Source organism: Microtus pennsylvanicus, chromosome 4 (assembly GCF_037038515.1).
Source record: "Microtus pennsylvanicus isolate mMicPen1 chromosome 4, mMicPen1.hap1, whole genome shotgun sequence".
NCBI classification, from domain to species: domain Eukaryota; kingdom Metazoa; phylum Chordata; class Mammalia; order Rodentia; family Cricetidae; genus Microtus; species Microtus pennsylvanicus.
The window spans coordinates 136723012-136750971 of NC_134582.1; the positions used below are offsets into that span (position 1 = coordinate 136723012).

General features: G+C 48.6%; 1 protein-coding gene across 1 annotated transcript; it reads left to right on the plus strand.

Moving 5' to 3' along the window:
- Positions 1-178: 178 nt before the first annotated feature.
- Msrb2 (methionine sulfoxide reductase B2) lies at positions 179-27960 on the plus strand. The gene is made up of 5 exons (XM_075970597.1): positions 179-311; positions 5637-5737; positions 10569-10645; positions 26126-26273; positions 27225-27960. The coding sequence occupies exons 1-5, from the start codon at positions 215-217 to the stop codon at positions 27327-27329; spliced, it is 528 nt and encodes a 175-aa protein (XP_075826712.1). The 5' UTR covers positions 179-214; the 3' UTR covers positions 27330-27960.

Genomic DNA, 27960 nt, shown 5'->3' on the forward strand with positions numbered 1-27960 from the left:
TGGAACCTGGTACTTGGCTGCGGGTCCAGAAACCCAGGTCAAACATAAAAGGGTGCAAAGAGCAAGCAGAAAAGTTAGGGAGTGGGGGTGGGGTGGCGCACTAACCAGGAGGGAGAGAGGGGAGGCAGAGAGGGAACCTGGGCGGAGAGACGGGACCAGGCGGAGAGCGAGAGCGGGGGAGGGTGGGGGAGGGAGCCCGTTGGTGCCTGTTATCATGGCGCGCCTACTGAGAGCACTGCGGGGCCTGCCCTGGTTGGAGGTGTCAGGGCGACCAGTTCGGGGTTGTGCGGGGTCGGGACGCGGGGACTCAGGTAGGTCTTCTGTCGCCGCCGCCGCCACGTAGCTTTCGGTTTCATTGCCCTGGCTGTCCCGGGGCCGCCTCCGGCGAGGCCTTAAGAGCCTGGTCCTGGTGACCCGCCGCCCCTTGCAGCGGGAGTTGTTGAGCACCGAAGTGGGTAAGCTTGGTGTGTTGTGGGAGCATAATTCCGGAAAGAGTCCCGGCAGGGTACAAATTCACTCCCACGCTTGCACACAATTCGTTTATATGTTACATTTTTAGTTAGGGCACAAAATCGTCAGCGTCAGGTGCCATAGTCAGTGACCCAGCGGCAGCCAACAGCTGTATCTCGCGCACCCTCCCCTGAGCTGGAGTTAGTCCTTTGCCCTGTACACACCCGCTTGCTGCCTCCTGTCCTGTGTGAGCTGCCATGCTGCGTTTGTTTGTGTGAATCTAGGACCTGAGATGTGTTCCCAAGTCATTGTTCGTGGCTAAGAGACAGAATGGGGGTGGGGTGGTAAGTGCTTTTGGTCCCCATTTGTGAGTTGAGGGAGTAGGAGCCACCAGTTTCCTGCCCCTGTGGTTTTGTGCCCTGGCAGCTGCTCTCTTGACCTCCTTTCCACCCCCCTTCTTTTCAACCCAATTCTATGTATTATGCTTCTTTTGGAAATCTTTTTAGACCCTTGTTACGTTAAAATTTTAGTGTTCAATAAAAATATGCCCTGAGATTGTGGACTGTTAACTGATCCAGCATGACTTCCGGTTAGAATTTCCCTCCTTCCTTTGGTATCTCAGCAAGACTTTGCAAGCCCTAGTGGGCTGGAGCTGTTGCTAGTCCTTTTAGCTGAGCGGTTTTAGTGGAAACTTCACGGACCTAGTGCTGTCAAAAGCAGCTTGATGAATAGCCCTGGGAGCTGAGAGTCTTCAACCATATTAAATTTGGCCAGACACCAGAACATAGAAGAGCTGTGTAACTTACCAGACAGCCCCTCCAGGGAGTTTACTCTACAGAAATAATTCAAAAGAACAAAACTGTACATGCAAAGACCTTCTTAGCAGTATTGCTCTCAGGATGGGAAACTGGCCTCAACCCAAAGTGTTAAGGAATACTTAAGTAAAGCTCGAAGGCCCAGGTCAACACACTGCATCCATTAAGAATGAGAAGCAGGTGATGGTTCCGTGGTTATGGTCTTGGTTGTTCCAGTCTGCTCTGTGCCCCTTACTGGCTTTGATGTGTGAGTTGGGCCTCCATAACAAACACTAGGTAGGGGGCATAAATAACAGGTATTATTTGCAATTTGGAAGGCTGAGGGGTCAAAGACCAAGGGGACAGATTTGGCTGCCAATGGAGCCTTGTATCTGACTTAGAGAAGTCCACTATCCTACACGTGTTCAGATGGGTTTCCTGCAGTGCAAGTGCAGAAGAACCTCGTTTTCTTTTCCTCCCCTCTTGTCTTCTCCTACCCATCTCTTCCAGTATTGGAGATAACAATATGACAATCTTTAATGTGTATGAACTTAACAACAGGGCATCAAACTGCATCAGGGAAACAAGAGCAGGGAGGAAGAAGGAGCCCACTATGATGGTTGGAGTGGAGAGTTCCAAGAGGGGATTAGAAGTGGAGGTGGCGCAGCAGGCCTGTCTACCACGGAGGAAAATCCAAGTTTGGGAGTCTGCATGTTGGCCTGGGATTTGGAGATATTAAGGCAATAAAATTTCCAAGAAGGCAGCATGGAGGCAGAAGGAAGCCCAAGACAGGGGCTTCCTCCTCCCCCCAGGCAGGTTTAGTAATCATTTGAGTCTGTCTTTGCTTATTTGTTTTTTTTCCCTTTATTGTTTGTAAGTTAAAGTGCTGAATGATTATAAACTCTTTCCAGCGTTGAATAATGAAAGCATTTATTATCAGAATTAAGCTTTTTGTCCGGGTTGGCTTTTATCTGTTTGTTTTGTTGTTATTGCTGTTAACTTGACACAAGCTAGAGTTATTTGAGAAGAGGAACCTGCCATTAGAGTACCTGTAGGTAAGGCTGTAAGGGCATTTTCTTGATTGATGATTGCTATGGAAGGCCCATGCCACCGTGAGCCATGCCATCCCTGGGCGGGTGGTTCTGGCTGGAGAAGAAAGCCAGCTGAGTGAGCTGTGAAGAGCAAGTCAGCGAGCAGCTTTCAGGCTTCTCTGTTCCAGTGTGGCCTCCAGCTCCCGACTGCCCTCAGTGATGGAGTGGACACTCCAGTGTGGCCTCCAGCTCCCCACTGCCCTCAGTGATGGAGTGGGACGTGAGTTGTGAGATGAAATCAGCCCGTTGTTCCCAAGCTGCTTTTGGTCATGGTGTTTCATCACTGCAACAGATACCCTAACTAAAACAGCTTTGTACCCACCTTAACTAAATACTGTCTCGTCCTAGAGGCTTTGTGTTAGTGTGTCCATATAAATACAATAGGACAGAAGTAATAATGAGCAGGAGAAATAAAACAAAACGTGGACACAGATCACTAAGCAGTGTGACAGTTTAAAGTCTAATGGTTAGCCGCAGGAGGTCAAGGCCAGCCTAGACAACATAGTGGGTGTGACAGCCTGAAATTTTCCAGACCTTATCTTAAAACAAACACAAGCAAACAGATAACAGACAGATTTGCTTTGGGGAAGATAAAACAGGGATCTCTGTGCAAGAGAATTTTTAAAATGCAGACCTCGCTGGCAGACAAAAATGAAGCTATCTTTACAGGAAGCCGGAGAAGAAGTGTAATAACTCTGCCCTCAAAGATCATCTCTATCCAACCCTCACTGCTCCCATTTGGGCCCTGATGGAAACCACTCTTCAGAACTAGTGTGTGGTGTTTCTGCTCTACTCCTGGGCACACACCTGAAGGATCCTAAGTGCTACCTCAGGACATTTGCCCGGTCATGATCGTTGCTGCCCTACCCACAATAGCTAAGAAATGGAACCAGCTGAGATGTCCAGCAGGTGATGGAAAATATCGCACAGACGTGGAGTTCAAAGCCGCCTGGAAAAGAGTGCCAGACTCACTTCAGATAATATTAGCCAAATTTATTAAAACTGCTAGCATGCCGCAGTCTCTAAATGCTGTGCAGAGACGGATGAAGGAAATATTTGACTTTTAAAGACAAAACCCCAAGTTCTTGAATATCTACCAAAGCAAGTTAGGGAGGCCAGAGAACTGCACTGCCAAGATAAGGTTGTCAAGGTGACCTCCAAGTAGTCCTTTTATTTATTTATTTATTTATTTATTTATTTAAGATTTCTGTCTTTTCCCCACCACTGCCTCCCATTTCCCTCCCCCTCCCCCAATCAAGTCCCCCTCCCTCATCAGTCCAAAGAGCAATCAGGGTTCCCTGCCCTGTGGGAAGTCCAAGGACCATCCACCTCCATCCAGGTCTAGTAAGGTGAGCATCCAAACTGCCTAGGCTCCCACAAAACCAGTAAGTGCTATAGGATCAAAAGCCCATTGCCATTGTTCTTGAGTTCTCCGGACAGAAATCTCAAGGTCCAAATCAGGAGCAGAAGGAGAGAGAGCACGAGCAAGGAACTCAGGACCGTGAGGGGTGCACCCACACACTGAGACAGTGGGGATGTTCTATTGGGAACTCACCAAGGCCAGCTGGCCTGGGTCTGAAAAAGCCTGGAATAAAACCAGACTCGCTGAACATAGCGGACAATGAGGACTACTGAGAATCCAAGTAGTCCTTGAATATCTGCATAAAGCAGGTTACAAAAGCCAAAATCAGGAGCTGGCCATATCATTACAAGCAGATGGTCACTGCCAAACAGTTTTGAGTGGGGGTCAAGAAGTCAGGGTTTTCAGGAAGTTATCTTTGAGAAACAAGTCAGAGACACAGCTATTAGGTACCAAGGTGGATGCCTATTCCAAAGGGGGGCTTCTTTAGCCATCACACAGTACACACACACACACAAACTCACAACACACACACACACACACACACACACACACACACACAATGGAACTTTATCCACCTCTAAAGAAAATGAAATCATAGTATTTGTAGGAAAATCTGTTAGCATTCAGGCATCTATACTGGCCTGCCTTGGTGTCCTGACAGGATACATCCTCAGCTGTAGCCACTAAGAGCACCCCCTCTGCATTCACTAAGCTCCCTTTAAAAAGGGCCATGCTCCCCTCTCTCTGTCCCTCCCTCAACCTTTCTCTTCCCTTCTGCTGCTCCTGTCCCCAGACACTTGTCTCCTCTCTCCCCTATCCCCTTCCCATTTTCCCATTTCCTTTCCCCTAATAAAAAGCGCTCCACATGAGCTCTGTAGCATGGCTTCTTTCTCTCTCAAGCCACTTTTTAGATCACAACGAAATGAATGGAACTTGAAGTCATTGTGCTAAGCAAGGCATTCCAGACCAGGAAAGACAAACACCTCACGGTTTTTCCATGTACAGATCCTCCATTTTCATTATATGTTTTAATGTATTTGTGTGGGGTGTCAAGATACAGGTCATGAAAGTAGAGGGGAGATGTGGCGTAGAGGAGCGGCCATAAAGGAGGCTGTGGGGGAAGGGGTGACAACGTGTGTGCAAAGGAGACTAGGGAGCAGAGGGTGTGGGGAGGATGGCGGAAGAGCAATGAGAAAACCGCGGATAGATGGCAATGCCTTAGTGAACCATCACTCTGCGTGCTACATTTTAAAGTAATTTTTAAAATTTGCAAAAAGAGGGCTGGAGAGATGGCTCAGAGGTTAAGAGCATTGCCTGCTCTTCCAAAGGTCCTGAGTTCAATTCCCAGCAACCACATGGTGGCTCACAACCATCTGTAAAGGGGTCTGGTGCCCTCTTCTGGCCTGCAGGCATACACACAGACAGAACATTGTATACATAATAAATAAGTAAATATTTTTTAAAATTTTGCAAAAAAGAAACTGAGGCACAAAAGGCTTTTTTTGATGTCAAGTGATTAACCAGCAGATTCTAGAAGCATCAGGAGGGGTCAGAAGGATCAGCAGGTGTCAGAGGGTCAAGAAGACTAATGTGCCTACTGCAAATGGGATATTATAAACTATCTAAGTAAAACTAAACCAAGAAAAGTCTTGAAATTTTTAATGTAGAAATGGGAGGAAGAATCCACTTTCACTATAACGTACCTGTGGAGAATTTGTTTGGTTGTAGCTCCTATTTGAGCCACTTCTTTGGGGTCATGCCCCAGGAGGACCAGACAGGCCACTGGCTCTCTCCTCAGCCCTGATGTCTTGTTAAGCCTTCTGGTTCCCATGAAGAAGGAAGCCACAGAGGAGAAAGAGCTGGGATTATTCAAGGTGATAAATGGGGGAGGGGCAATGCTTCATTTTAATAAAACAAATTCCCTACTTGACAATGCAGAGTCTCTTACAAAGTCCAAGCTGTCTCTAAGCAAGACTGACTGGCAGAAGAAACTGACCCCTGAGCAGTTCCATGTCACCAGAGAGAAAGGAACTGAAGCGGTAAGCAGAATGACATAGTCATTGTCTGGGGGAGGGGACATTGGAGCAGAGGTGCCTACAAACCCTCATGCGCACTGTGAGAATCTGGTCGGCCTCCGGCAGTCTCTGTGTCGGGCCATCAGATTCCATCCATCTGAAGAAACAAGAATCCTTCTCCATCCTTTGGAGCCACACAGGCTCTCCAAGCTCCACTGCCTCATCCCTGCTGACCAGGCCAACATCCTCCATCCATCTCGCTCTGTCTACTCCTCTCTTCTCCCTGCTTTCTCCTTCCCTCCCCAAAGGAGTCTTTTGAGAACAAAGTGGACATCTTGGAAGCTTACTGTCGCTCTCAAAGTAAATGCACAGTACTTACATGCTAACTGGGTCCCCCCAGCAGGAGACCCTCCCTGCGCTCCTGCCTCAGGTGCAGCCATGCTTCCTCTGGCTGCTGCACTATGACCACATTGTCCTCCCAGCAAGCAAGGGCTCTGCTGCCTTCCCTGTGAAGCCCCTGCATCTTGGGTTTCTTTCCTTCAGCCATTTTTGTCCTGATAATTAATGCAGACCCTCCTTTTAAGATTTACTATTATATATGTAATGTGTGTGTGTGTGTGTGTGTGTGTGTATGCGCGCGTGCATGTGCGTGTGTGCCACATGTGTATGAGTATCCTCAGAGTCCTGGAAATGCATGGGAATCCCTGGAGCTGGAGTTACAGACTGTTGTGAACTGCCACTGATGTGGGTTATGGGAACCAAACTTGGGTCCTCTGGAAGAGCAAGGAAATGCTCTTAACAGCTGAGCTGTCTTTCTAACCCGGAGACCCAACCCAACCCAGGTCACTTTCTCCAGGAGTCCTTGGCTCAGGCCCTGCCTGGTTCGCCTCTGCGATGTTCTCCCTCAGGGCAGTGCAGGCAGTGCACCGGTGTTCCCTTTCCTGGTACTTGCTCTGCACCTGGCTGGAGCAGGCATTCAAAACAGAGCTGGTGGTGAGTGCTGTGTGTCCATGGCAGACACCCTAAGTGCCCTGGATAGTCTCAGCTTCTGCTTTGGTCTTTTAAACGTGATCACAGCCTCAGTTTCTCTGATACCACGGCCACCAGAAGAGCTGGCAGATCCTCACTGATTCTTGGGAAATATTTTGAAGTTATGTTTTTGTCCAGCTTCCTGTGGGTGGGAACGAGACTGTTTGTCATTGCTGTTACCTGCACAAGGGAAACACATGATGCTCTGAGAGGCTGTGTGGCTCAGAATGTCCTCAGACTAGCCTCATTCCCAGGAACCAGGCAGGCAGGGCTCGGTGTTTACAGAGAGCCTGGAGACAGTCCGCCAGATGCTTAGGAGAATCAATGTGTGGGCTTCTGAAGCAGATGGCACAATATCCTTTGCACTTGGCCCTGTTACAAAATGAGCATCATCCATTATTTTAACTAATGTTGTGGATCCCCTCCAGTTGCTCCACATTTAACTTCCTAGAATTGTGCAGAGCTGTAAGCATCAGTCAATTTCATTAGGCCAAGAAAGAGAGGCTCCCAAAGCCTTCTGATTGGTGACTCCTAATCAAAATTCATATATATATATACATATATATATATCACATATTATACATATTTATCAGGCAGTAGTGGCATGTTAGCATTGCTTGCAGCCAGGAATTTTGCACCCTGGCTGAGTCATAACCAAGAGTCAGATGTCAACAGAAGGGGAGTTAGTTTTTCAGGTCCTTCTTCTCTGCGCTCTTGGTCTGGTCTCCATGCTTTGAGCCCCAGAAAGAAGACCGGCTTTCTTGCCCTGTGACTTCTAATTGACTTGAGGTTACCAAGGACACCATGAGCCTCAGAGAATGGGTAGAGACATCAGTCAGGACCCAGCATCTTCTCTATGAGGCAGCCCACGTGTGCATTCCTGGCAGCCACAGCCTCACTAAAATTTGGTGATTGTCTCTTCTCTTGACCCGTAGGCCTGTTGGGGATTGTGTGCTCAGAGCCACCAACCCAGGCTTCTCACCTTCTTTTGTTGGTTTTCATCTGCTCTGACCTCTCCTCTTGAATAAGATTGCCTGCATGCAGCCATCCCTTTGAAACATGTTCTCTGCCTCTAGCACGTGAGAACTAACAATCAAATAAAAGGGGACTGGCACTGGCCCAGACAGACTTGAAATCTCTTGGGCAATGTTGAAGTTCATCCTGTTTCTGACCCTGCTCCCTTCCCCTGTGCAGGCAGAAATTTCAATTCTGGCTCCTGGGTCTTCCTTCCTTCCTTCCTTCCTTCCTTCCTTCCTTCCTTCCTTCCTTCCTTCCTTCCTTCGTTCCCTCCTTTCTTTCTTTTCTTTTTTTCAGTTTCCAGCTGGGGCCACCCGGGCCTGGTTTAATGATTGGCATCCCTCTCTCTTGCCTCTGATATCTCTTTGCCTTCCAGTCATTTTTGTTTTTTATTGTATATAGTTGTTCCTCTCTTCCTCTTCCTCCCTTCCCTCCTTCTTTCCCTCCTCCTCTCTTTCCCTCCGTGCTAAGAGCAGGCACAACAGCTCTGACCATGAGCACAGCTAGTGAACAAGTTTGCAGTGTGCCTCTTCAACCCCTGTGTTCATTGCGGTCCACACACAGCCCCGTGTGGTCTGGCTTCTACCTTCTCAGTGCCATCTGTTTGCATGTCTTCCCTGTCTGAAACACTCACTTTCTCATCTGCTCAGTTCTTACCCTTTCTGCAAAGCTCAACTCATTAGTGATTGGCATTTTTCTATGATCAGCATCTATCATCTGCACACATTAACAATGAAAGGTTAAAAGAATAAAGATCCTTTTTCCCTTGTCCCAGACTCAGTCTGTGCAGAAAGCCTGCGAGGACGCTGGTTCCAAGGGAAGGTTCTTCGTTAGTTCCTCTCATGGCTGTCATTATGAAGTATGTCATTTTTCTTACTGGTTTTTGTCATCTGGGCAGTACAAGAAACTTTGGTTTCCATTTGAGGAAGGTAATTAACTTTTAAATTAATTTTTCCCATCTGCAACATTAGCATCCAGACCAGCACTGATTGTATTCTAGATTGTCAGTAAATACTAGGATAAAATAGAAGCTGTTTTGTTCCTGACATGTGAAAGGGCTTGGACTACACCACATGGTCGATGGGGAGACACAGGAGTCAAGGAGAGTGCAGCAGACAGACATCGTGGTAGGACATAGATTAAGTCATAATTCCTGCTCATTTGGATTATTTACTTTACTTACTGTTATAACAGCCTCCTGACTCTTAGTGAAATTATATTTTTAATTTTATAAGCTCCCTGGTTTCTGTGGACAGGACTTTGTAGATCAGGGGTGTTCACAATGCTCAAGTTGGGAGTCACTGAATGAACAGCTCACTAGGTTCATTCAGACTTTTGTGGCGAAATGTACTATTACCTTCCTTCCTTCCTTTCTCCCTCCCCCTTTCCCTCCCTCCCTCTCTGTCTCTCTCCCTCTTCCCCTCCTTCCCTTCCTTGCTTGCTTTTTAGACATGATCTAGCTATATAGCTCAAAATTGTCTTGAACTTGTGGTCCTCCTGCCTCAGCATCACCAATTTTATGATTGCAGCCATGTGCCACCAAGCCAGACTTTTTAAGAATTTTAGAGAGAGAGAGAGAGAGAGAGAGAGAGAGAGAGAGAGAGAGAGAATCCAAGTGTGTCCACCTTATAGACTCAGCAACTGAGTTTGCACATCCCCTAGGAAGCATTTTTTAAATATGCAGTTAGCACTATGGGGAGTTTTTCTGAGCTCATAAGTCTAGAAAGACAGAAGAACCAATTCCCTGCCAGTGCTGCCCCTTGGCCAGCATTCCATGCTGGGAGTCCTGTTTGCTGTCTGTATGATTGGGTAATGTGTGCCACCATGACACGGCTTTTGAGGGGATGATAAGGGAATTTGACAACATTTTCAAAGATTATTTATTTTATTTGTGTGTGCATGCATGAGTTTATATGTCCCATGTATGTGCAGGTGCCTGAGAAGGCCAGAAGAGGGCGTCAGCTACAGACTGCACTCATTCACCGCTTTATTTCCCCTCACGCCACTCTCAGAGTTGAGAGCCTTCTTTAAACACCTGTGGATGTGATGCTTTCTCTACGTGGTGACCTAGTGCTGGGGCCCTGGCTCATCATGATCATCACCCTGATCGACTCTCCGCAGTGTTGACACTGCACTATGTGTGTTAAAGGCACAACCCCAAATTAACTGAACGAGGCTTTTGATGCGTTTGTGTTTTCTCTCACCCTCTCTCTCTCCTTCACCCTTTCCCCCACCCCTCTATCAGGGATCAATCTCAGGGTCTCTTCACACAAAGGAAGTACTCTACCACTGAGCTGTGCTCCCAACCCTTTGTATCCCATCTTTAATTAGAGAGTTCAAAGGGTCTTAGACAAGACTTTAGACTCCTGTTGCTTTAGCTCTTTGAAATGAGAATGAAATCTTCCAGGATGGCAGAGGATGGGACTGGTGTTCATGCTTTTTCAAGGACTTTGATGTTCTTGGATGAAAGGTGGTACATGAATACAAAGCATTATTAATGTCAAAATCTGAATATTTGGCAAGATAAAGGCCAGGCTATAAAGAAGTGTGCAGGCTGCTTCTTTGGTTGACTGCAGTTTTTCTCTGCTGATACTTAGACTTTGTCAAATTAGTATAGTTTTTTGATTTGACATTGTTATTTATATTTGGTTCATTTTCTTCTTTCGTAATGGTGGGGATTAAATTTGAGGCCTCTCAAACGCTAGGCCAACACTGTGGTCCTGGGCCAGCCACACCCTCGGCCTCACTCTTGGGTTTCTTTGCTTTATCACCCCAAAGTGTGATGATGTTTCTTCCTTTTTTATTTCAGCCTTTCAGTGGGATATACTTGAACAACAAGGAGACAGGGATGTACCATTGTGTGTGCTGTGATAGCCCACTCTTCAGGTAAGATGAGGAATGAAAGAACTTAGATAATTAAGTACTCTTAGAGTTTCTTTCTTTATTTTTTGATGTTGAAGACTAAACCCAAAGCTTCCTGTATACTGCCAGCCCCCGGGGCCATCGATAGCATTTGTCCTCTGTCATTACTGCTGCAAGGAGAGCTGTCCGTGGAGGATATCTGTCTGTCTTGATTTTTTTCTGATATTTCATGCAGCTGACAGGACTTGCCACTTGCGTTCTTCCTTTGTGTGTCTCTGAGAGAAAGCAAAGTTCTGATGGGGACTTCATGATAAAGCCATTAGGATTTTTTAGAGAGGAAAGTATGTAAAGAAATCTAAACCCTAATAGTATTTGCTTGGCCATATGATTAAAACTATACCTCTCCCAGGGAAAATGGGTTTATAATTTAATTTAGCAAGCGCAGACTTTTATGAGGCTTGATTCCCCACAGTGCTTGACAGAAGCGAATACCGTGCCCTCTTCTATGTAGCTAAAAGTAAATTTAATTGTCCCTTGATTTCAAAGCCTCTTTTAAGTCAATCAGCATCTAAAATCTTTCAACAAAGGCTTTTTTTGTTTAGATATGCAGGAAATAGTCTTTAAAAAAAGTAGATTCAGGAAAGAAGAAAGGAAACATCTTTGAAGTCTTGTTTTTCAGAACTTCAAAGATGTTTTCCTTTCTTTTGCATCAGCCTTAAATTGGTTTAGAATAAAATATAAATCAAGCCAGCTCTGTGAATCTTCCATTAGGCAGAGCCTCCTTCTGTCCTTTGGGCTTTCAGCAGCCTGGCTTCTTGGCCAGCAGGCTGCTAATGCGAGCTGCATTAGGAAGCCAGACCCTTCCTGCAAGGACAGGCGTGACTAGGATCGATTTTCCTTCATGCTTAGGAGGCCAGGCCATGGCCCTGACATACGGTGCTGCTGAGGGACTACCTGGAAGAGTCTACTACCAGTCGCCAGCCCAGGCATACCAGGGAAGATGAGGGTGAAGTTAGTTCTTACATGGTAGTGTTGGAAGATCACGTGACTCCCCCGTCACATCACAGCAAGCAACAGGCTTCTCTAACCCAAGATGTGTTCTTTAAAATTTATTTTATTTTAAATTGTATGTGTGTGTGTGTGTGTGTGTGTGTGCATGTGTATGTGTATGTACGCACACACACATGTATACATAGATACTCTCAGAAACCAGAGATGTTCTTCTGCATCTGGAGTTACAGGCTATTGTGGGCTGTCTGACATGGGTGCTGCCAACCAAACCTGTCCTCTACAAGAACTTCATGTGCCATTAACCACTGAGCCATCTTTACAGTCCTGACATAAAAAACTAAGCCTTTGTTCACACGCAAGCATTCAATTCCCCGGCAGATGCAGGCCAGGGGCATCATCCAATTTAGTTCCGATCTGACCTTGTCTTCATGGAGACAGTGTTAGAGCCTGGTGGAACAGCTCAGCCCCACATGCTGTACTCTGCTTCTGATGCCCAGCATACTCTCCTGGTTGTGACCTGTGCCCTGACCAACCAGCTCTCAGTCTGACTTCCCATCCTCTCCTATGTTCCCTGTTTCTCTTGAGTGGTACCCGGGACTTGGGGAAGCACTTACGTTGACCTCTTTATTGGAGGATATCACTGTTATGAAAGATACAGTAAAGAGATAAGTAGCGTGGGTGTGGGGGAGGGTGCTGAGTTCCGTGCCTTCTCTAGGAAATTCTCTAGAAACTTCCCTGAGTTAAGATACCCAGAAACTCACCAGACCCTGTCCTTTTGGATGCTTTATTCCAAAATCATGGGCACAAGTGATCAGCTCCCGTCCCTGCATGTTGGGGTGAGCCTGAAAGACCCAACACTACTCATACCTTGGTGACGAGTCCCTGCCCTGTATCCATTAACTAAGCTACAAAAAGATACTCTTTGAGGATTATAAGAATTTTAGGAATTGTATATGCTAAAAAATAGCAGAAGGAGCCAAATATGTGGTTCACAGAATTGCAGCAGTAAAACCCAAGACTCGGGTTTCAGAAAAATTAGTTATTCCTTCACCATCATTTCTGTCAAATGGAAAAGTCAGCGGTTAAGTCAACTAGCTTGCTTTCAGCTGGGAACCTTGGAAAAGTGTGAGCCTCCATTCTTACTGTTTATCTGCTGGGTAGGTGTCCTGTTTCTCAGTTTGGAGGATGAGACGTCATCTCCAGATGTAAGAAGGCTTCATCTCCAAGATTCTTTTGGCTCCGTTGGTGTCCAGAGGAGGCCTTCCCAGCATCCAACGGCTCCTCTCCCCTCACCACCAAGCCTCAGTCACAGCATCGAAAAATAGGGGATGAGAGAGGAGAGAGAGAGAGAGAGAACAAAATGAAGGGCTCTGGATAGCAGGACTTGCTGTGGTGAAGAACACACTCTACACAGATCTCTACAGAAGCTGCAGTTCCATGTGGCTGTTGGGCATCCAGTGTGGCTGAGAAGCTGGACATGTTAGGATTTTTAGCAAATTTAAGCTTAAGGGGCTCACATGTAACTGGTAGCTCCAGTGTTAGTTAGCTCAAGGAGGAAGATATGTGGCCAACCCTGAGTCACGCTGAAACAGCCCAGATCCAGAAGAAATCCAATCAATATTCTGGAAGCCATTCACCCAGTAGCCAGTTCACTGAACCAGCAGTTAGCTCATGAACTTCCATTGTTTCTTTTCAGTCATTTTAGTTTTAAATACAAAGTCCCCCCCCACTTCTTTTAAAAGAACTTTTGAGTTTTTGTTCTATTTTCTTGCTGATGCTGAAGCTAAGAATAAAGAAAATAAGAGCATATCCACCTTTCTTCCTGTTACTATAAGAATATATCCACCTAGCTTCCTGTTACTATAAGAATATATCCACCTAGCTTCCTGTTACTATAACAACATATCTATCTAGCTTCCTGTTACTATAACAACAAATCCATCTAGCTTCCTGTTACTGTAACAACATATCCATCTAGCTTCCTGTTACTATAACAACATATCCATCTAGCTTCCTGTTACTGTAACAACATATCCATCTAGCTTCCTGTTACTATAACAACATATCCATCTAGCTTCCTGTTACTATAACAACATATCCATCTAGCTTCCTGTTACTATAGTAACATATCCATTTAGCTTCCTGTTACTATAACAACATATCCATCTAGCTTCCTGTTACTATAACAACATATCCATCTAGCTTCCTGTTACTATAACAACATATCCATCTAGCTTCCTGTTACTATAATAAACACAGGAGCTAATCAGCTTATAAATATTTGGCTCAGTGTCTTGGAGGTCTTATTTTTATGGTGATAGTGTATGGTAAAGCAAAACCCCAACTGCATGGCCAGGAACAAAGGGGAGAAAGCAGAGCCTGACTCCCACAATCCTCTTCAGAGACAGACCCCCAGTGACCTAAAGCACTTGCACGAGGCTCCATCTCTTGACAATTCCAACTTGCCTTTAACACCTGGGATTTAGGGGTGTGTTTAACACCAAATCATAATAATCAGCTCCATTCTAGAATACACTCTTCTTAAAGAGCATCCATTTATAGGAGTGTGATAAAGGCTGTCTAGGTGTCTGTATCAGTTCCATTGGGTAACTTTGGGTAAGTTTCTTAACATCTCTCTACCTTGATTTTTTTCATTTACCTGTAAAATGATAATACAATGTATCCAGCTCATAGGGTTGTTGGGAGGATTAACTAAGTTAAGAGCTAATAGATGGAAACCCAGCAGAACAAGGTACACAAAGCCATTCCTGCAAATGTTTGTGTAGAGTCAGAATGAAGTGAAAGGTTTGTCAACAAAAATTGAATCTTAGAGAAATTAGAAGGGCAATCCAGGAACCCTGGACTCTTCAGCGGCTTCTCCTGCAGGTTGGTGGTCATGCTGGACGTTCTTGGGATGATGCGCTTGTCTCTCTGTCTACTGACCTAAGTTCCACGGGCCCTGAGTTTCTCCATGAAGCCTTCTTGAGAACACACAGTGCATTTGGCTTTTTTTTCCTCCTCTAAGTTCTTGTGACTTTGTCAGCACACAGTTCAGAGCTTAAGTGCTTTTTATTAGCCAAACATTTTATTTAGTGAAAGAGATAAAGATGATAGAGAGTTTAAGGCCTTTGGCCAGTTAATTTTATGTACATACAGCATGGGCTGAGCTATGTGTCCTGGCTAGTTTTTAATTGTTGATTTAGCACAACCAAGAGCCACCTGGAAAGAAGTTGTTTTAATTGCCTAGGCCAGATTGGTCTTAAGACCTAATATTTGTGGAAACTGTCTTGACTGACGATTGATCTGGTACAGTACCAACACTGCACAGGTGGTCCTGGCTCATGAGAGAACTTGAGTCTGAGCACGAGAGAACGTGCAGTAGCGACATTTCTTCCTCCATGCTTCTCGCCCTCACTTCCTTCAGTGATGGATTGTGACCTGGGAGGTGTAACCGGAAATGAACCTTCTTACTTCCTATGTTCCTTCTGGTCAGAGGGTTTTTATCACAGCCACAGAAAGACCAACTAGAGCACTGTGTCTCTGAGGAAGGCCTGTTGAAGCCTTCATCTCCGGAGACTGTGAACGTGATCTCTTATTTTTTTTTTAATTTTAAATATTTATTTATTTATTATGTATACAATATTCTGTCTGTGTGTATGCCTGCAGGCCAGAAGAGGGCACCAGACCCCATTACAGATGGTTGTGAGCCACCATGTGGTTGCTGGGAATAGAACTCAGTACTTCTAGGAAGAGAGGCAATGCTCTTAACCTCTGAGCCATCTCTCCAGCCCCTGTGAACATGATCTTAGGTGAGAATACGGTTGTTGCAATCAGGCCATACTGAAGCTGGATCTTCCTTTAATCCAATATGGCTGGTGCCCTAATAGGAGGAGGGGAAACAGGATCAAGGAGGAGATCACCGCATGAAAAGGACACAAAGACTGGAGCGTCGTAGATCTTTGTCAGCCACTTCTGCGTGCTAAGGGGAGGAGCAGAGAGACATCCCGGGGTCTTCTAGGGGACATGGCCCTGCTGAGATCTTGGTTTTGGACTTTCAGCCTTCAGAACCATGAGCACATCTCCCCTACTTTGTTGTAATTTGTTAACTCCACCTCAGGAAGCTAACGTGATGTGCTCAAACAAGCTTCTCTACCTATCTATCCCACGGCATCTTCTCTGCTGTTGAGTGGTTCAGCAATGCTGATCTTACCCGAAGACTTCAGCTATGGAGCACTTGTGGATATGTAACAGAAGTCATAATCATTAAACTCTTACCTTTTTAGAAAATATTTTTATTTTTATGTATTTTATATTGCCAGTGTGTATTTGTGTACACACCTGAATACAGTACTCATAGAGACCAGAAGAGTGTGTCCAACCCCCTGGAATTGCTGCTGGTTATGAGCCTCTCCGAGAAAGAAGCATGTGTTTTAACTGCAGGCTATCTCCAGCTTCTTGGACGCTTGTCCTAAGCACTGGGTTCAGTACGACACAAACGGTCCGCCTGCTATGAGCCATGTGCTCCATGTAATAGTTGTGAAAACGGATGTTTCAAGTCTTTAAAGAACTTGCTCAACAGCTTTGTGTCAGTCTCCTTTGTCTTGCAGGGACAGAACACCTGATACTGGTTGCTTTATTGAGAAGTTTATTTGGGGCCAGGCCTCAGGAGGCTAAGAAATTTGAGAGGATGGAGCCACATTCTTTTGGGTTTTGGTGAGGGCTTCCTGCTATTTCAAAACAGAAGGCCAAAGGGCGAGCCAGCACATGGAGATAAAACACAAGAGTGGCCTTGTGTCACCAACTGGCTCTCTTGTTAACTGACCCGGGCCTGTGAGAACCTCAGTTTTCCCACTCTCGACACTGCCGCATGGCAAGGAACTTTCAACTTAAATTGAAACCGTGTTCAGACCCCAGGAGTCATACCTCTGTTAAGGGCTAGCGCTGAGCTCATGTTCCCTAGGAACCGGAAGTGTGCCAGCACGGAGGCACCACCTGCCAGTTTGCTGTGCGCACCCTCGCTTCAGCGGAGTTCTCTGAGTTCTCTGCAGCTCTCGTGGTCTCATGAGAGGAACTGAGGCCTGGCAAGGTTAAATAGCTTACCCAGGGTTCCACTGCTACCAGTCTCCCACTGGGCCACTCAGATAATGTTTTTACTTGGTTGGTGTCTTCACCTTCTCATGCTGGCCTTCCAAATCATAGCCATAGATCCCTAGGCAGACACTGCCAGATTCTAAAGGTACACCTGGCCAGATTACCCCCTAAACTCCCTTTCCAGATCTAGTTGCCAGCCAGGCCTGGCAGGGCTCCCATTGTCCTTCTCAAGGCTCTGCTTGTTGTAGTGAGTTGCGCCTATTCCACTCATCTGAGAACTTGAGTTGAGGGTTGCCAAGCCAGCGATGCTGTCCAGCATGTCAGCACTCCCCTATAGACCCAGAATCATCTTTTAACTTTAGACCCTGCTGACACTGTTCTGCCCCCGCCTTCTCTACCTCCCTGCTTTCCCCGTACACTGCTTCTGGAGCGTCTGTTCCCAGGAGGGGTGGAGCATGTCTGTAGTCCAAGTGTCCAGGAGGTGGAGGCAGGAGGATCTAGAGTTCGAGCTGCCACTCTGGTTATACAGGGAGACCTTGTCTAAAGAAAAACTATTTCAAGATTATGCATTTTATGATCATAAATCTTCTTTAAATCAGGAGTATTTGGGAGCCTGATACTAGTCTGTTTTTATATGCTGTACACGGATGTCCTGCATATCCCAAGTAACAGCAATATTGTTTAAAACTTCATGTAACCCTTTTCAGAAGTGAATGGGACTGTTTCTACAGTTACATTTAGAATTATCATTGATTACCTACTGCTTCTACTGTTGCTCGGGGGTGGTGGGGCTGGCTATGGAATATCCAGAAATGAGGGGGAAATAAACTTAGGAGAACAAACCCCAAAAAACAGATGCAAAAAAAGAAAGAAAAGAAAAAGGAGGAAAGAAAGAAAGAAAAAAAGGAAGGAAAGAAGGAAGGAAGGAAGAAAGAACTGTCTAGGAGTATCCGAGTACATGATGCAAAGGAACTTCTGTTTGTGTGGAGTGAGCCATGTAACATGCTAATCAATTAAATATGTATCTTACACTTTCTAGTTCGCCTTAGCGTCCAAGGAAGAAGACATCTTTTCATTATAGCCAGACAATGTCTCTGACAGCAAAGGGGCGGCAGGAACAATTCTCTAGAACTGACTATTCATGAAGCCCAGCTTAGAATCTGGCAGAGGGAAGTAGAAGTCCTGTACTGCTCAGAACAAACAGATGGGGGCTAAGAAGCTCCTGATATGTCAGCAGTAATGTGTCTTATGGTTGTGTGTGCACCGTCCACCAACCACTGTGTGTGCACTGTCCTCTAACTGCTGTGTGTGCACCGTCCACCAACCCCTGTGTGTGCACTGTCCTCTAACCCCTGTGTGTGCACTGTCCTCTAATCTGTGTGTGCACCGTCCACCAACCACTGTGTGTGCACTGTCCTCTAACTGCTGTGTGTGCACCGTCCCCTGACCCCTGTGTGTGCACTGTCCTCTGACCCCTGTGTGTGCACTGTCCTCTAATCTCTGTGTGTGCACTGTCCTCTGACCCCTGTCTGTGCACTGTCCCCTGACCCCTGTGTGTGCACTGTCCTCTGACCCCTGTGTGTGCACTGTCCTCTGACCCCTGTGTGTGCACTGTCCTCTAACCCCTGTGTGTGCACCGTCCACCAACCACTGTGTGTGCACTGTCCCCTGACCCCTGTGTGTGCACTGTCCCCTGACCCCTGTGTGTGCACTGTCCCCTGACCCCTGTGTGTGCACTGTCCTCTGACCCCTGTGTGTGCACTGTCCTCTGACCCCTGTGTGTGCATTGTCCTCTGACCCCTGTGTGTGCACTGTCCTCTAATCTCTGTGTGTGCACTGTCCTCTGACCCCTGTCTGTGCACTGTCCTCTAACCCCTGTGTGTGCACTGTCCTCTAATCTGTGTGTGCACTGTCCTCTGACCCGTGTGTGCACTGTCCTCTAATCTGTGTGTGCACTGTCCTCTGACCCCTGTGTGTGCACTGTCCTCTAATCTGTGTGTGCACTGTCCTCTAATCTGTGTGTGCACTGTCCTCTAATCTGTGTGTGCACTGTCCTCTAATCTGTGTGTGCACTGTCCTCTAACCCCTGTGTGTGCACTGTCCTCTAATCTGTGTGTGCACTGTCCTCTAGTCTGTGTGTGCACTGTCCTCTAATCTGTGTGTGCACTGTCCTCTAATCTGTGTGTGCACTGTCCTCTAATCTGTGTGTGCACTGTCCTCTAATCTGTGTGTGCACTGTCCTCTAATCTGTGTGTGCACTGTCCTCTAATCTGTGTGTGCACTGTCCTCTAATCTGTGTGTGCACTGTCCTCTAATCTGTGTGTGCACTGTCCTCTGACCCCTGTGTGTGCACTGTCCTCTGACCCCTGTGTGTGCACTGTCCTCTGACCCCTGTGTGTGCACTGTCCTCTAATCTCTGTGTGTGCACTGTCCTCTGACCCCTGTCTGTGCACTGTCCTCTGACCCCTGTGTGTGCACTGTCCTCTGACCCCTGTCTGTGCACTGTCCTCTAATCTGTGTGTGCACTGTCCTCTGACCCCTGTGTGTGCACTGTTCTCTGACCCCTGTGTGTGCACTGTCCTCTGACCCCTGTGTGTGCACCGTCCACCAACCACTGTGTGTGCACTGTCCCCTGACCCCTGTGTGTGCACTGTCCCCTGACCCCTGTGTGTGCACTGTCCCCTGACCCCTGTGTGTGCACTGTCCTCTGACCCCTGTGTGTGCACTGTCCTCTGACCCCTGTGTGTGCATTGTCCTCTGACCCCTGTGTGTGCACTGTCCTCTAATCTCTGTGTGTGCACTGTCCTCTGACCCCTGTCTGTGCACTGTCCTCTAACCCCTGTGTGTGCACTGTCCTCTAATCTGTGTGTGCACTGTCCTCTGACCCCTGTGTGTGCACTGTCCTCTAATCTGTGTGTGCACTGTCCTCTGACCCCTGTGTGTGCACTGTCCTCTAATCTGTGTGTGCACTGTCCTCTAATCTGTGTGTGCACTGTCCTCTAATCTGTGTGTGCACTGTCCTCTAATCTGTGTGTGCACTGTCCTCTAACCCCTGTGTGTGCACTGTCCTCTAATCTGTGTGTGCACTGTCCTCTAATCTGTGTGTGCACTGTCCTCTAATCTGTGTGTGCACTGTCCTCTAATCTGTGTGTGCACTGTCCTCTAATCTGTGTGTGCACTGTCCTCTAATCTGTGTGTGCACTGTCCTCTAATCTGTGTGTGCACTGTCCTCTAATCTGTGTGTGCACTGTCCTCTAATCTGTGTGTGCACTGTCCTCTAATCTGTGTGTGCACTGTCCTCTAATCTGTGTGTGCACTGTCCTCTAATCTGTGTGTGCACTGTCCTCTGACCCCTGTGTGTGCACTGTCCTCTGACCCCTGTGTGTGCACTGTCCTCTGACCCCTGTGTGTGCACTGTCCTCTAATCTCTGTGTGTGCACTGTCCTCTGACCCCTGTCTGTGCACTGTCCTCTGACCCCTGTGTGTGCACTGTCCTCTGACCCCTGTCTGTGCACTGTCCTCTAATCTGTGTGTGCACTGTCCTCTGACCCCTGTGTGTGCACTGTTCTCTGACCCCTGTGTGTGCACTGTCCTCTGACCCCTGTCTGTGCACTGTCCTCTAATCTGTGTGTGCACTGTCCTCTGACCCCTGTGTGTGCACTGTTCTCTGACCCCTGTGTGTGCACTGTCCTCTAATCTGTGTGTGCACTGTCCTCTGACCCCTGTGTGTGCACTGTCCTCTAATCTCTGTGTGTGCACTGTTCTCTGACCCCTGTGTGTGCACTGTCCTCTGACCCCTGTCTGTGCACTGTCCTCTGACCCCTGTGTGTGCACTGTCCTCTGACCCCTGTGTGTGCATTGTCCTCTGACCCCTGTGTGTGCACCGTCCTCTGACCCCTGTGTGTGCACTGTCCTCTAACCCCTGTGTGTGCACTGTCCCCTGACCCCTGTGTGTGCACTGTCCTCCAGTCTGTGTGTGCACTGTCCTCTAATCTGTGTGTGCACTGTCCTCCAGTCTGTGTGTGCACTGTCCTCTAATCTGTGTGTGCACTGTCCTCCAGTCTGTGTGTGCACTGTCCTCTGACCCCTGTGTGTGCACTGTCCTCTGACCCCTGTCTGTGCACTGTCCTCTGACCCCTGTGTGTGCACTGTCCTCTGACCCCTGTGTGTGCACTGTCCTCTAACTGCTGTGGTGTGCACTGTCCTCTGACCCCTGTGTGTGCACTGTCCTCTAATCTCTGTGTGTGCACTGTTCTCTGACCCCTGTCTGTGCACTGTCCTCTAATCTCTGTGTGTGCACTGTCCTCTGACCCCTGTCTGTGCACTGTCCCCTGACCCCTGTGTGTGCACTGTTCTCTGACCCCTGTCTGTGCACTGTCCTCTGACCCCTGTCTGTGCACTGTCCTCTGACCCCTGTGTGTGCACTGTCCTCTAATCTCTGTGTGTGCACTGTCCTCTAATCTCTGTGTGTGCACTGTCCTCTGACCCCTGTGTGTGCACTGTCCTCTGACCCCTGTGTGTGCACTGTCCTCTGACCCCTGTGTGTGCACTGTCCTCTGACCCCTGTGTGTGCACTGTCCTCTGACCCCTGTGTGTGCACTGTCCTCTGACCCCTGTCTGTGCACTGTCCCCTGACCCCTGTCTGTGCACTGTCCTCTAACCCCTGTGTGTGCACTGTCCTCTAATCTCTGTGTGTGCACTGTCCTCTAATCTCTGTGTGTGCACTGTCCTCTGACCCCTGTGTGTGCACTGTCCTCTGACCCCTGTCTGTGCACTGTCCCCTGACCCCTGTCTGTGCACTGTCCTCTAACCCCTGTGTGTGCACTGTCCTCTAATCTCTGTGTGTGCACTGTCCTCTAATCTCTGTGTGTGCACTGTCCTCTGACCCCTGTGTGTGCACTGTCCTCTGACCCCTGTCTGTGCACTGTCCCCTGACCCCTGTCTGTGCACTGTCCTCTAACCCCTGTGTGTGCACTGTCCTCTAATCTCTGTGTGTGCACTGTCCTCTGACCCCTGTGTGTGCACTGTCCTCTGACCCCTGTGTGTGCACTGTCCTCTGACCCCTGTCTGTGCACTGTCCTCTAATCTCTGTGTGTGCACTGTCCTCTAACCCCTGTCTGTGCACTGTCCTCTGACCCCTGTGTGTGCACTGTCCTCTGACCCCTGTGTGTGCACTGTCCTCTAATCTGTGTGTGCACTGTCCTCTAACTGCTGTGGTGTGCACTGTCCTCTGACCCCTGTGTGTGCACTGTCCTCTAATCTCTGTGTGTGCACTGTTCTCTGACCCCTGTCTGTGCACTGTCCTCTAATCTCTGTGTGTGCACTGTCCTCTGACCCCTGTGTGTGCACTGTCCTCTGACCCCTGTGTGTGCACTGTCCTCTGACCCCTGTCTGTGCACTGTCCTCTAATCTCTGTGTGTGCACTGTCCTCTAACCCCTGTCTGTGCACTGTCCTCTGACCCCTGTCTGTGCACTGTCCTCTGACCCCTGTCTGTGCACTGTCCTCTGACCCCTGTGTGTGCACTGTCCTCTAATCTCTGTGTGTGCACTGTTCTCTGACCCCTGTCTGTGCACTGTCCTCTAACCCCTGTCTGTGCACTGTCCTCTGACCCCTGTCTGTGCACTGTCCTCTAATCTCTGTGTGTGCACTGTTCTCTGACCCCTGTCTGTGCACTGTCCTCTAACCCCTGTCTGTGCACTGTCCTCTGACCCCTGTCTGTGCACTGTCCTCTGACCCCTGTCTGTGCACTGTCCTCTAATCTGTGTGTGCACTGTCCTCTGACCCCTGTCTGTGCACTGTCCTCTAACCCCTGTCTGTGCACTGTCCTCTGACCCCTGTCTGTGCACTGTCCTCTAATCTCTGTGTGTGCACTGTTCTCTGACCCCTGTCTGTGCACTGTCCTCTAACCCCTGTCTGTGCACTGTCCTCTGACCCCTGTCTGTGCACTGTCCTCTGACCCCTGTCTGTGCACTGTCCTCTAATCTGTGTGTGCACTGTCCTCTAATCTCTGTGTGTGCACTGTCCTCTGACCCCTGTCTGTGCACTGTCCTCTAATCTGTGTGTGCACTGTCCTCTGACCCCTGTCTGTGCACTGTCCTCTAATCTCTGTGTGTGCACTGTTCTCTGACCCCTGTGTGTGCACTGTCCTCCAGTCTGTGTGTGCACTGTCCTCTAATCTGTGTGTGCACTGTCTTCCAGTCTGTGTGTGCACTGTCCTCTAATCTGTGTGTGCACTGTCCTCCAGTCTGTGTGTGCACTGTCCTCTGACCCCTGTGTGTGCACTGTCCTCTAACGCCTGTCTGTGCACTGTCCTCTGACCCCTGTGTGTGCACTGTCCTCTGACCCCTGTGTGTGCACTGTCCTCTAACTGCTGTGGTGTGCACTGTCCTCTGACCCCTGTGTGTGCACTGTCCTCTGACCCCTGTCTGTGCACTGTCCTCTGACCCCTGTCTGTGCACTGTCCTCTGACCCCTGTGTGTGCACTGTCCTCTAATCTCTGTGTGTGCACTGTCCTCTAATCTCTGTGTGTGCACTGTCCTCTGACCCCTGTCTGTGCACTGTCCTCTAACCCCTGTGTGTGCACTGTCCTCTAATCTGTGTGTGCACTGTCCTCTGACCCCTGTGTGTGCACTGTCCTCTGACCCCTGTGTGTGCACTGTCCTCTGACCCCTGTCTGTGCACTGTCCTCTAATCTCTGTGTGTGCACTGTCCTCTAACCCCTGTCTGTGCACTGTCCTCTGACCCCTGTCTGTGCACTGTCCTCTAATCTGTGTGTGCACTGTCCTCTGACCCCTGTCTGTGCACTGTCCTCTAATCTCTGTGTGTGCACTGTTCTCTGACCCCTGTCTGTGCACTGTCCTCTAATCTCTGTGTGTGCACTGTCCTCTAACCCCTGTCTGTGCACTGTCCTCTGACCCCTGTCTGTGCACTGTCCTCTAATCTGTGTGTGCACTGTCCTCTGACCCCTGTCTGTGCACTGTCCTCTAATCTGTGTGTGCACTGTTCTCTGACCCCTGTCTGTGCACTGTCCTCTAACCCCTGTCTGTGCACTGTCCTCTGACCCCTGTCTGTGCACTGTCCTCTAATCTCTGTGTGTGCACTGTCCTCTGACCCCTGTCTGTGCACTGTCCTCTAATCTCTGTGTGTGCACTGTCCTCTAACCCCTGTCTGTGCACTGTCCTCTGACCCCTGTCTGTGCACTGTCCTCTGACCCCTGTCTGTGCACTGTCCTCTGACCCCTGTGTGTGCACTGTCCTCTAATCTCTGTGTGTGCACTGTCCTCTGACCCCTGTCTGTGCACTGTCCTCTAATCTGTGTGTGCACTGTCCTCTGACCCCTGTCTGTGCACTGTCCTCTAATCTCTGTGTGTGCACTGTTCTCTGACCCCTGTCTGTGCACTGTCCTCTAACCCCTGTCTGTGCACTGTCCTCTGACCCCTGTCTGTGCACTGTCCTCTAATCTCTGTGTGTGCACTGTCCTCTAATCTCTGTGTGTGCACTGTCCTCTGACCCCTGTCTGTGCACTGTCCTCTGACCCCTGTCTGTGCACTGTCCTCTAACCCCTGTCTGTGCACTGTCCTCTAATCTGTGTGTGCACTGTCCTCTGACCCCTGTCTGTGCACTGTCCTCTAATCTGTGTGTGCACTGTCCTCTGACCCCTGTCTGTGCACTGTCCTCTAATCTCTGTGTGTGCACTGTTCTCTGACCCCTGTCTGTGCACTGTCCTCTAACCCCTGTCTGTGCACTGTCCTCTGACCCCTGTCTGTGCACTGTCCTCTAATCTCTGTGTGTGCACTGTCCTCTGACCCCTGTCTGTGCACTGTCCTCTAATCTCTGTGTGTGCACTGTCCTCTAACCCCTGTCTGTGCACTGTCCTCTGACCCCTGTGTGTGCACTGTCCTCTGACCCCTGTCTGTGCACTGTCCTCTAATCTCTGTGTGTGCACTGTTCTCTGACCCCTGTCTGTGCACTGTCCTCTAACCCCTGTCTGTGCACTGTCCTCTGACCCCTGTCTGTGCACTGTCCTCTAATCTCTGTGTGTGCACTGTCCTCTGACCCCTGTCTGTGCACTGTCCTCTAATCTCTGTGTGTGCACTGTCCTCTAACCCCTGTCTGTGCACTGTCCTCTAACCCCTGTCTGTGCACTGTCCTCTAATCTGTGTGTGCACTGTCCTCTGACCCCTGTCTGTGCACTGTCCTCTAATCTGTGTGTGCACTGTCCTCTAACCCCTGTCTGTGCACTGTCCTCTAATCTGTGTGTGCACTGTCCTCTGACCCCTGTCTGTGCACTGTCCTCTAATCTCTGTGTGTGCACTGTCCTCTGACCCCTGTCTGTGCACTGTCCTCTAATCTCTGTGTGTGCACTGTTCTCTGACCCCTGTCTGTGCACTGTCCTCTGACCCCTGTCTGTGCACTGTCCTCTGACCCCTGTGTGTGCACTGTCCTCTAATCTGTGTGTGCACTGTCCTCTAATCTGTGTGTGCACTGTCCTCTAATCTGTGTGTGCACTGTCCTCTAATCTCTGTGTGTGCACTGTCCTCTGACCCCTGTGTGTGCACTGTCCTCTAATCTGTGTGTGCACTGTCCTCTGACCCCTGTGTGTGCACTGTCCTCTAATCTGTGTGTGCACTGTCCTCTAATCTGTGTGTGCACTGTCCTCTGACCCCTGTCTGTGCACTGTCCTCTAATCTCTGTGTGTGCACTGTTCTCTGACCCCTGTCTGTGCACTGTCCTCTGACCCCTGTCTGTGCACTGTCCTCTGACCCCTGTGTGTGCACTGTCCTCTAATCTGTGTGTGCACTGTCCTCTAATCTCTGTGTGTGCACTGTCCTCTGACCCCTGTGTGTGCACTGTCCTCTAATCTGTGTGTGCACTGTCCTCTGACCCCTGTGTGTGCACTGTCCTCTGACCCCTGTGTGTGCACTGTCCTCTAATCTGTGTGTGCACTGTCCTCTGACCCCTGTCTGTGCACTGTCCTCTAATCTCTGTGTGTGCACTGTTCTCTGACCCCTGTCTGTGCACTGTCCTCTGACCCCTGTCTGTGCACTGTCCTCTAATCTCTGTGTGTGCACTGTCCTCTAATCTCTGTGTGTGCACTGTCCTCTGACCCCTGTCTGTGCACTGTCCTCTAATCTGTGTGTGCACTGTCCTCTGACCCCTGTGTGTGCACTGTCCTCTAATCTGTGTGTGCACTGTCCTCTAATCTGTGTGTGCACTGTCCTCTGACCCCTGTGTGTGCACTGTCCTCTGACCCCTGTGTGTGCACTGTCCTCTAATCTGTGTGTGCACTGTCCTCTGACCCCTGTCTGTGCACTGTCCTCTAATCTCTGTGTGTGCACTGTCCTCTGACCCCTGTCTGTGCACTGTCCTCTAATCTCTGTGGCTCTGCACTATCTCCCACAGTTCGGAGAAGAAGTACTGCTCTGGCACTGGCTGGCCTTCATTTTTTGAGGCTCATGGCACAACAGGCTCAGATGAGAGTAACTCAGGGATCCTGAGACGCCTGGACACTTCCTCGGGACGTACTCGCATGGAGGTGATCTGCAAGCAGGTGATGTGTTTTGCTTTCTTTGAAATGAAATGAGCTGTCCTTCTTTGGTGCCTGTCTTGTTCTTCCATGGTGGACTTTGTCATCAAAATGCCCCAGACTTTTACCCACACCTGTGGTGATCCCTCTTTCCCTCTGCCAGGCACTGAAGATAAGGTGACATCTCTCCACCTCCTTCCTACTTGGCAGCATGCCACCAACAGGCTGATTCATTAACCCCTTACTCCTTGGAGCCAGAGGAGGGGGAGTTTAGGTCTAGACAGAAAGCTTGGCTTTGTGTTTTATTATTGTTGTTATTATTAGCATCATTATTATTATTTGTGTTTGTGCACACATGTGTCTGGCTACATGTGAGTATGTACAAGCACCGTGGCACATGTGAGGCGGTCATAGAATCACATCCAGGTATTAACTTTCTCCTTCCCCTGTAGGTTCTGTGGATGACGTCAGGTAGTCAGGTCTGTCCCTCACATGCTTTTATCTGCTGAGCCATCTCACCAGCCCGCAGAGACTCGTTTTATCTGCTAAGATATCCTACCAGCCCACAGAGACTCATTTCCGTCTTCTTTGGTGCTCATATTTTTGATGCATGAGTTTTATAAGATGCCAGAGTCTAGCAGATGAAAAGGGCCAAGTTTTGTCTGCAGGAAAGAAAGGTGATTGCTGAGTGCTTACCTAGGTTGTATTAATCCTTATGCGACCTGTGCTTATTTGTCCTCAGAACGGCTCTATTGTGTAGTATGGTTATGAGCCCCATCTGAGAGATGAGCAAGGCAAGGCCACGCTGGGAAAGTAGGACCACTCGCTGCCACGGCTCTCTGTGTATCCACTCTTTCCATCTTTGAGCCAAATTCTAATACAAGGATGACGCTTGTCAACTCCCGGGCTCTGGGATGGAGGGAGCCATGTGGAGCTGTTTTCCTGGGGACTGACAAAGGCATCTTTCCCCTGCAGTGTGAAGCTCACCTCGGCCATGTGTTTCCTGATGGACCCGAGCCCACTGGCCAAAGGTTTTGCATCAACAGTGTGGCCCTGAAGTTCAAACCAAGCGAGCACTGATCATTTCCGGGAGGCCTGTGCTTTGCCCTCCATCCTGTGGAGCCTTGGTTCTGTAATTCAGAGGGCTGTATTGTTTCATTCTCTACAAATTTAGGCTAAGGTTGTATGGCTGCACGGGAGCCACAACTCCTTAGTCCCCTGAAAACAACTCAACCCTAACTTCCTCTTGGGCTGCGGAATTTTAGAATAACAGAAAGGCAGCCCATTCTTCAACTGGCTTCCCAGGCTTTGGGTAGAATGATTGCAGGATTGGAACAGGTTCATGGGCTGACAAGGGTCCTGAAAGCACCTGAAGAGAACCTGAATTGGCCATCACAGTTAATTCCCTTATGGACCTTCACAGGTGAGAGGTCAAAGGGGAAAAAAGAAAAAGGATGGCATGGAAGGGATGGGATCCCAGTACTGAAAAGGAGGATGGGAGGGGCTGAGCATGGGAGGAAACATACAATGATGCGTGAGATCTTGTCAAAAATTTTGCTACTTAAATGTTTGACTTCCAACCTTACAACTCACAAGTGGGATCCATGTGAGCTGAGTCAACTTCCAAGATCACGAATAATGCTCTCCCTCCACCCTTTGCTACAACACTAAACGTCAAAATATTCAAATAAAATATTGAGATTGATGTTCA

Coding starts and splice junctions, on each gene's coding strand:
- Msrb2 (XM_075970597.1), top strand. CDS start 215: ATGGCGCGCCTACTGAGAGCACTGCGGGGCCTGCCCTGGTTGGAGGTG. Junction 312..5,636: donor GTCGGGACGCGGGGACTCAG/GTAGGTCTTCTG, acceptor TTGACAATGCAG/AGTCTCTTACAAAGTCCAAG. Junction 5,738..10,568: donor GAGAGAAAGGAACTGAAGCG/GTAAGCAGAATG, acceptor TTTTTATTTCAG/CCTTTCAGTGGGATATACTT.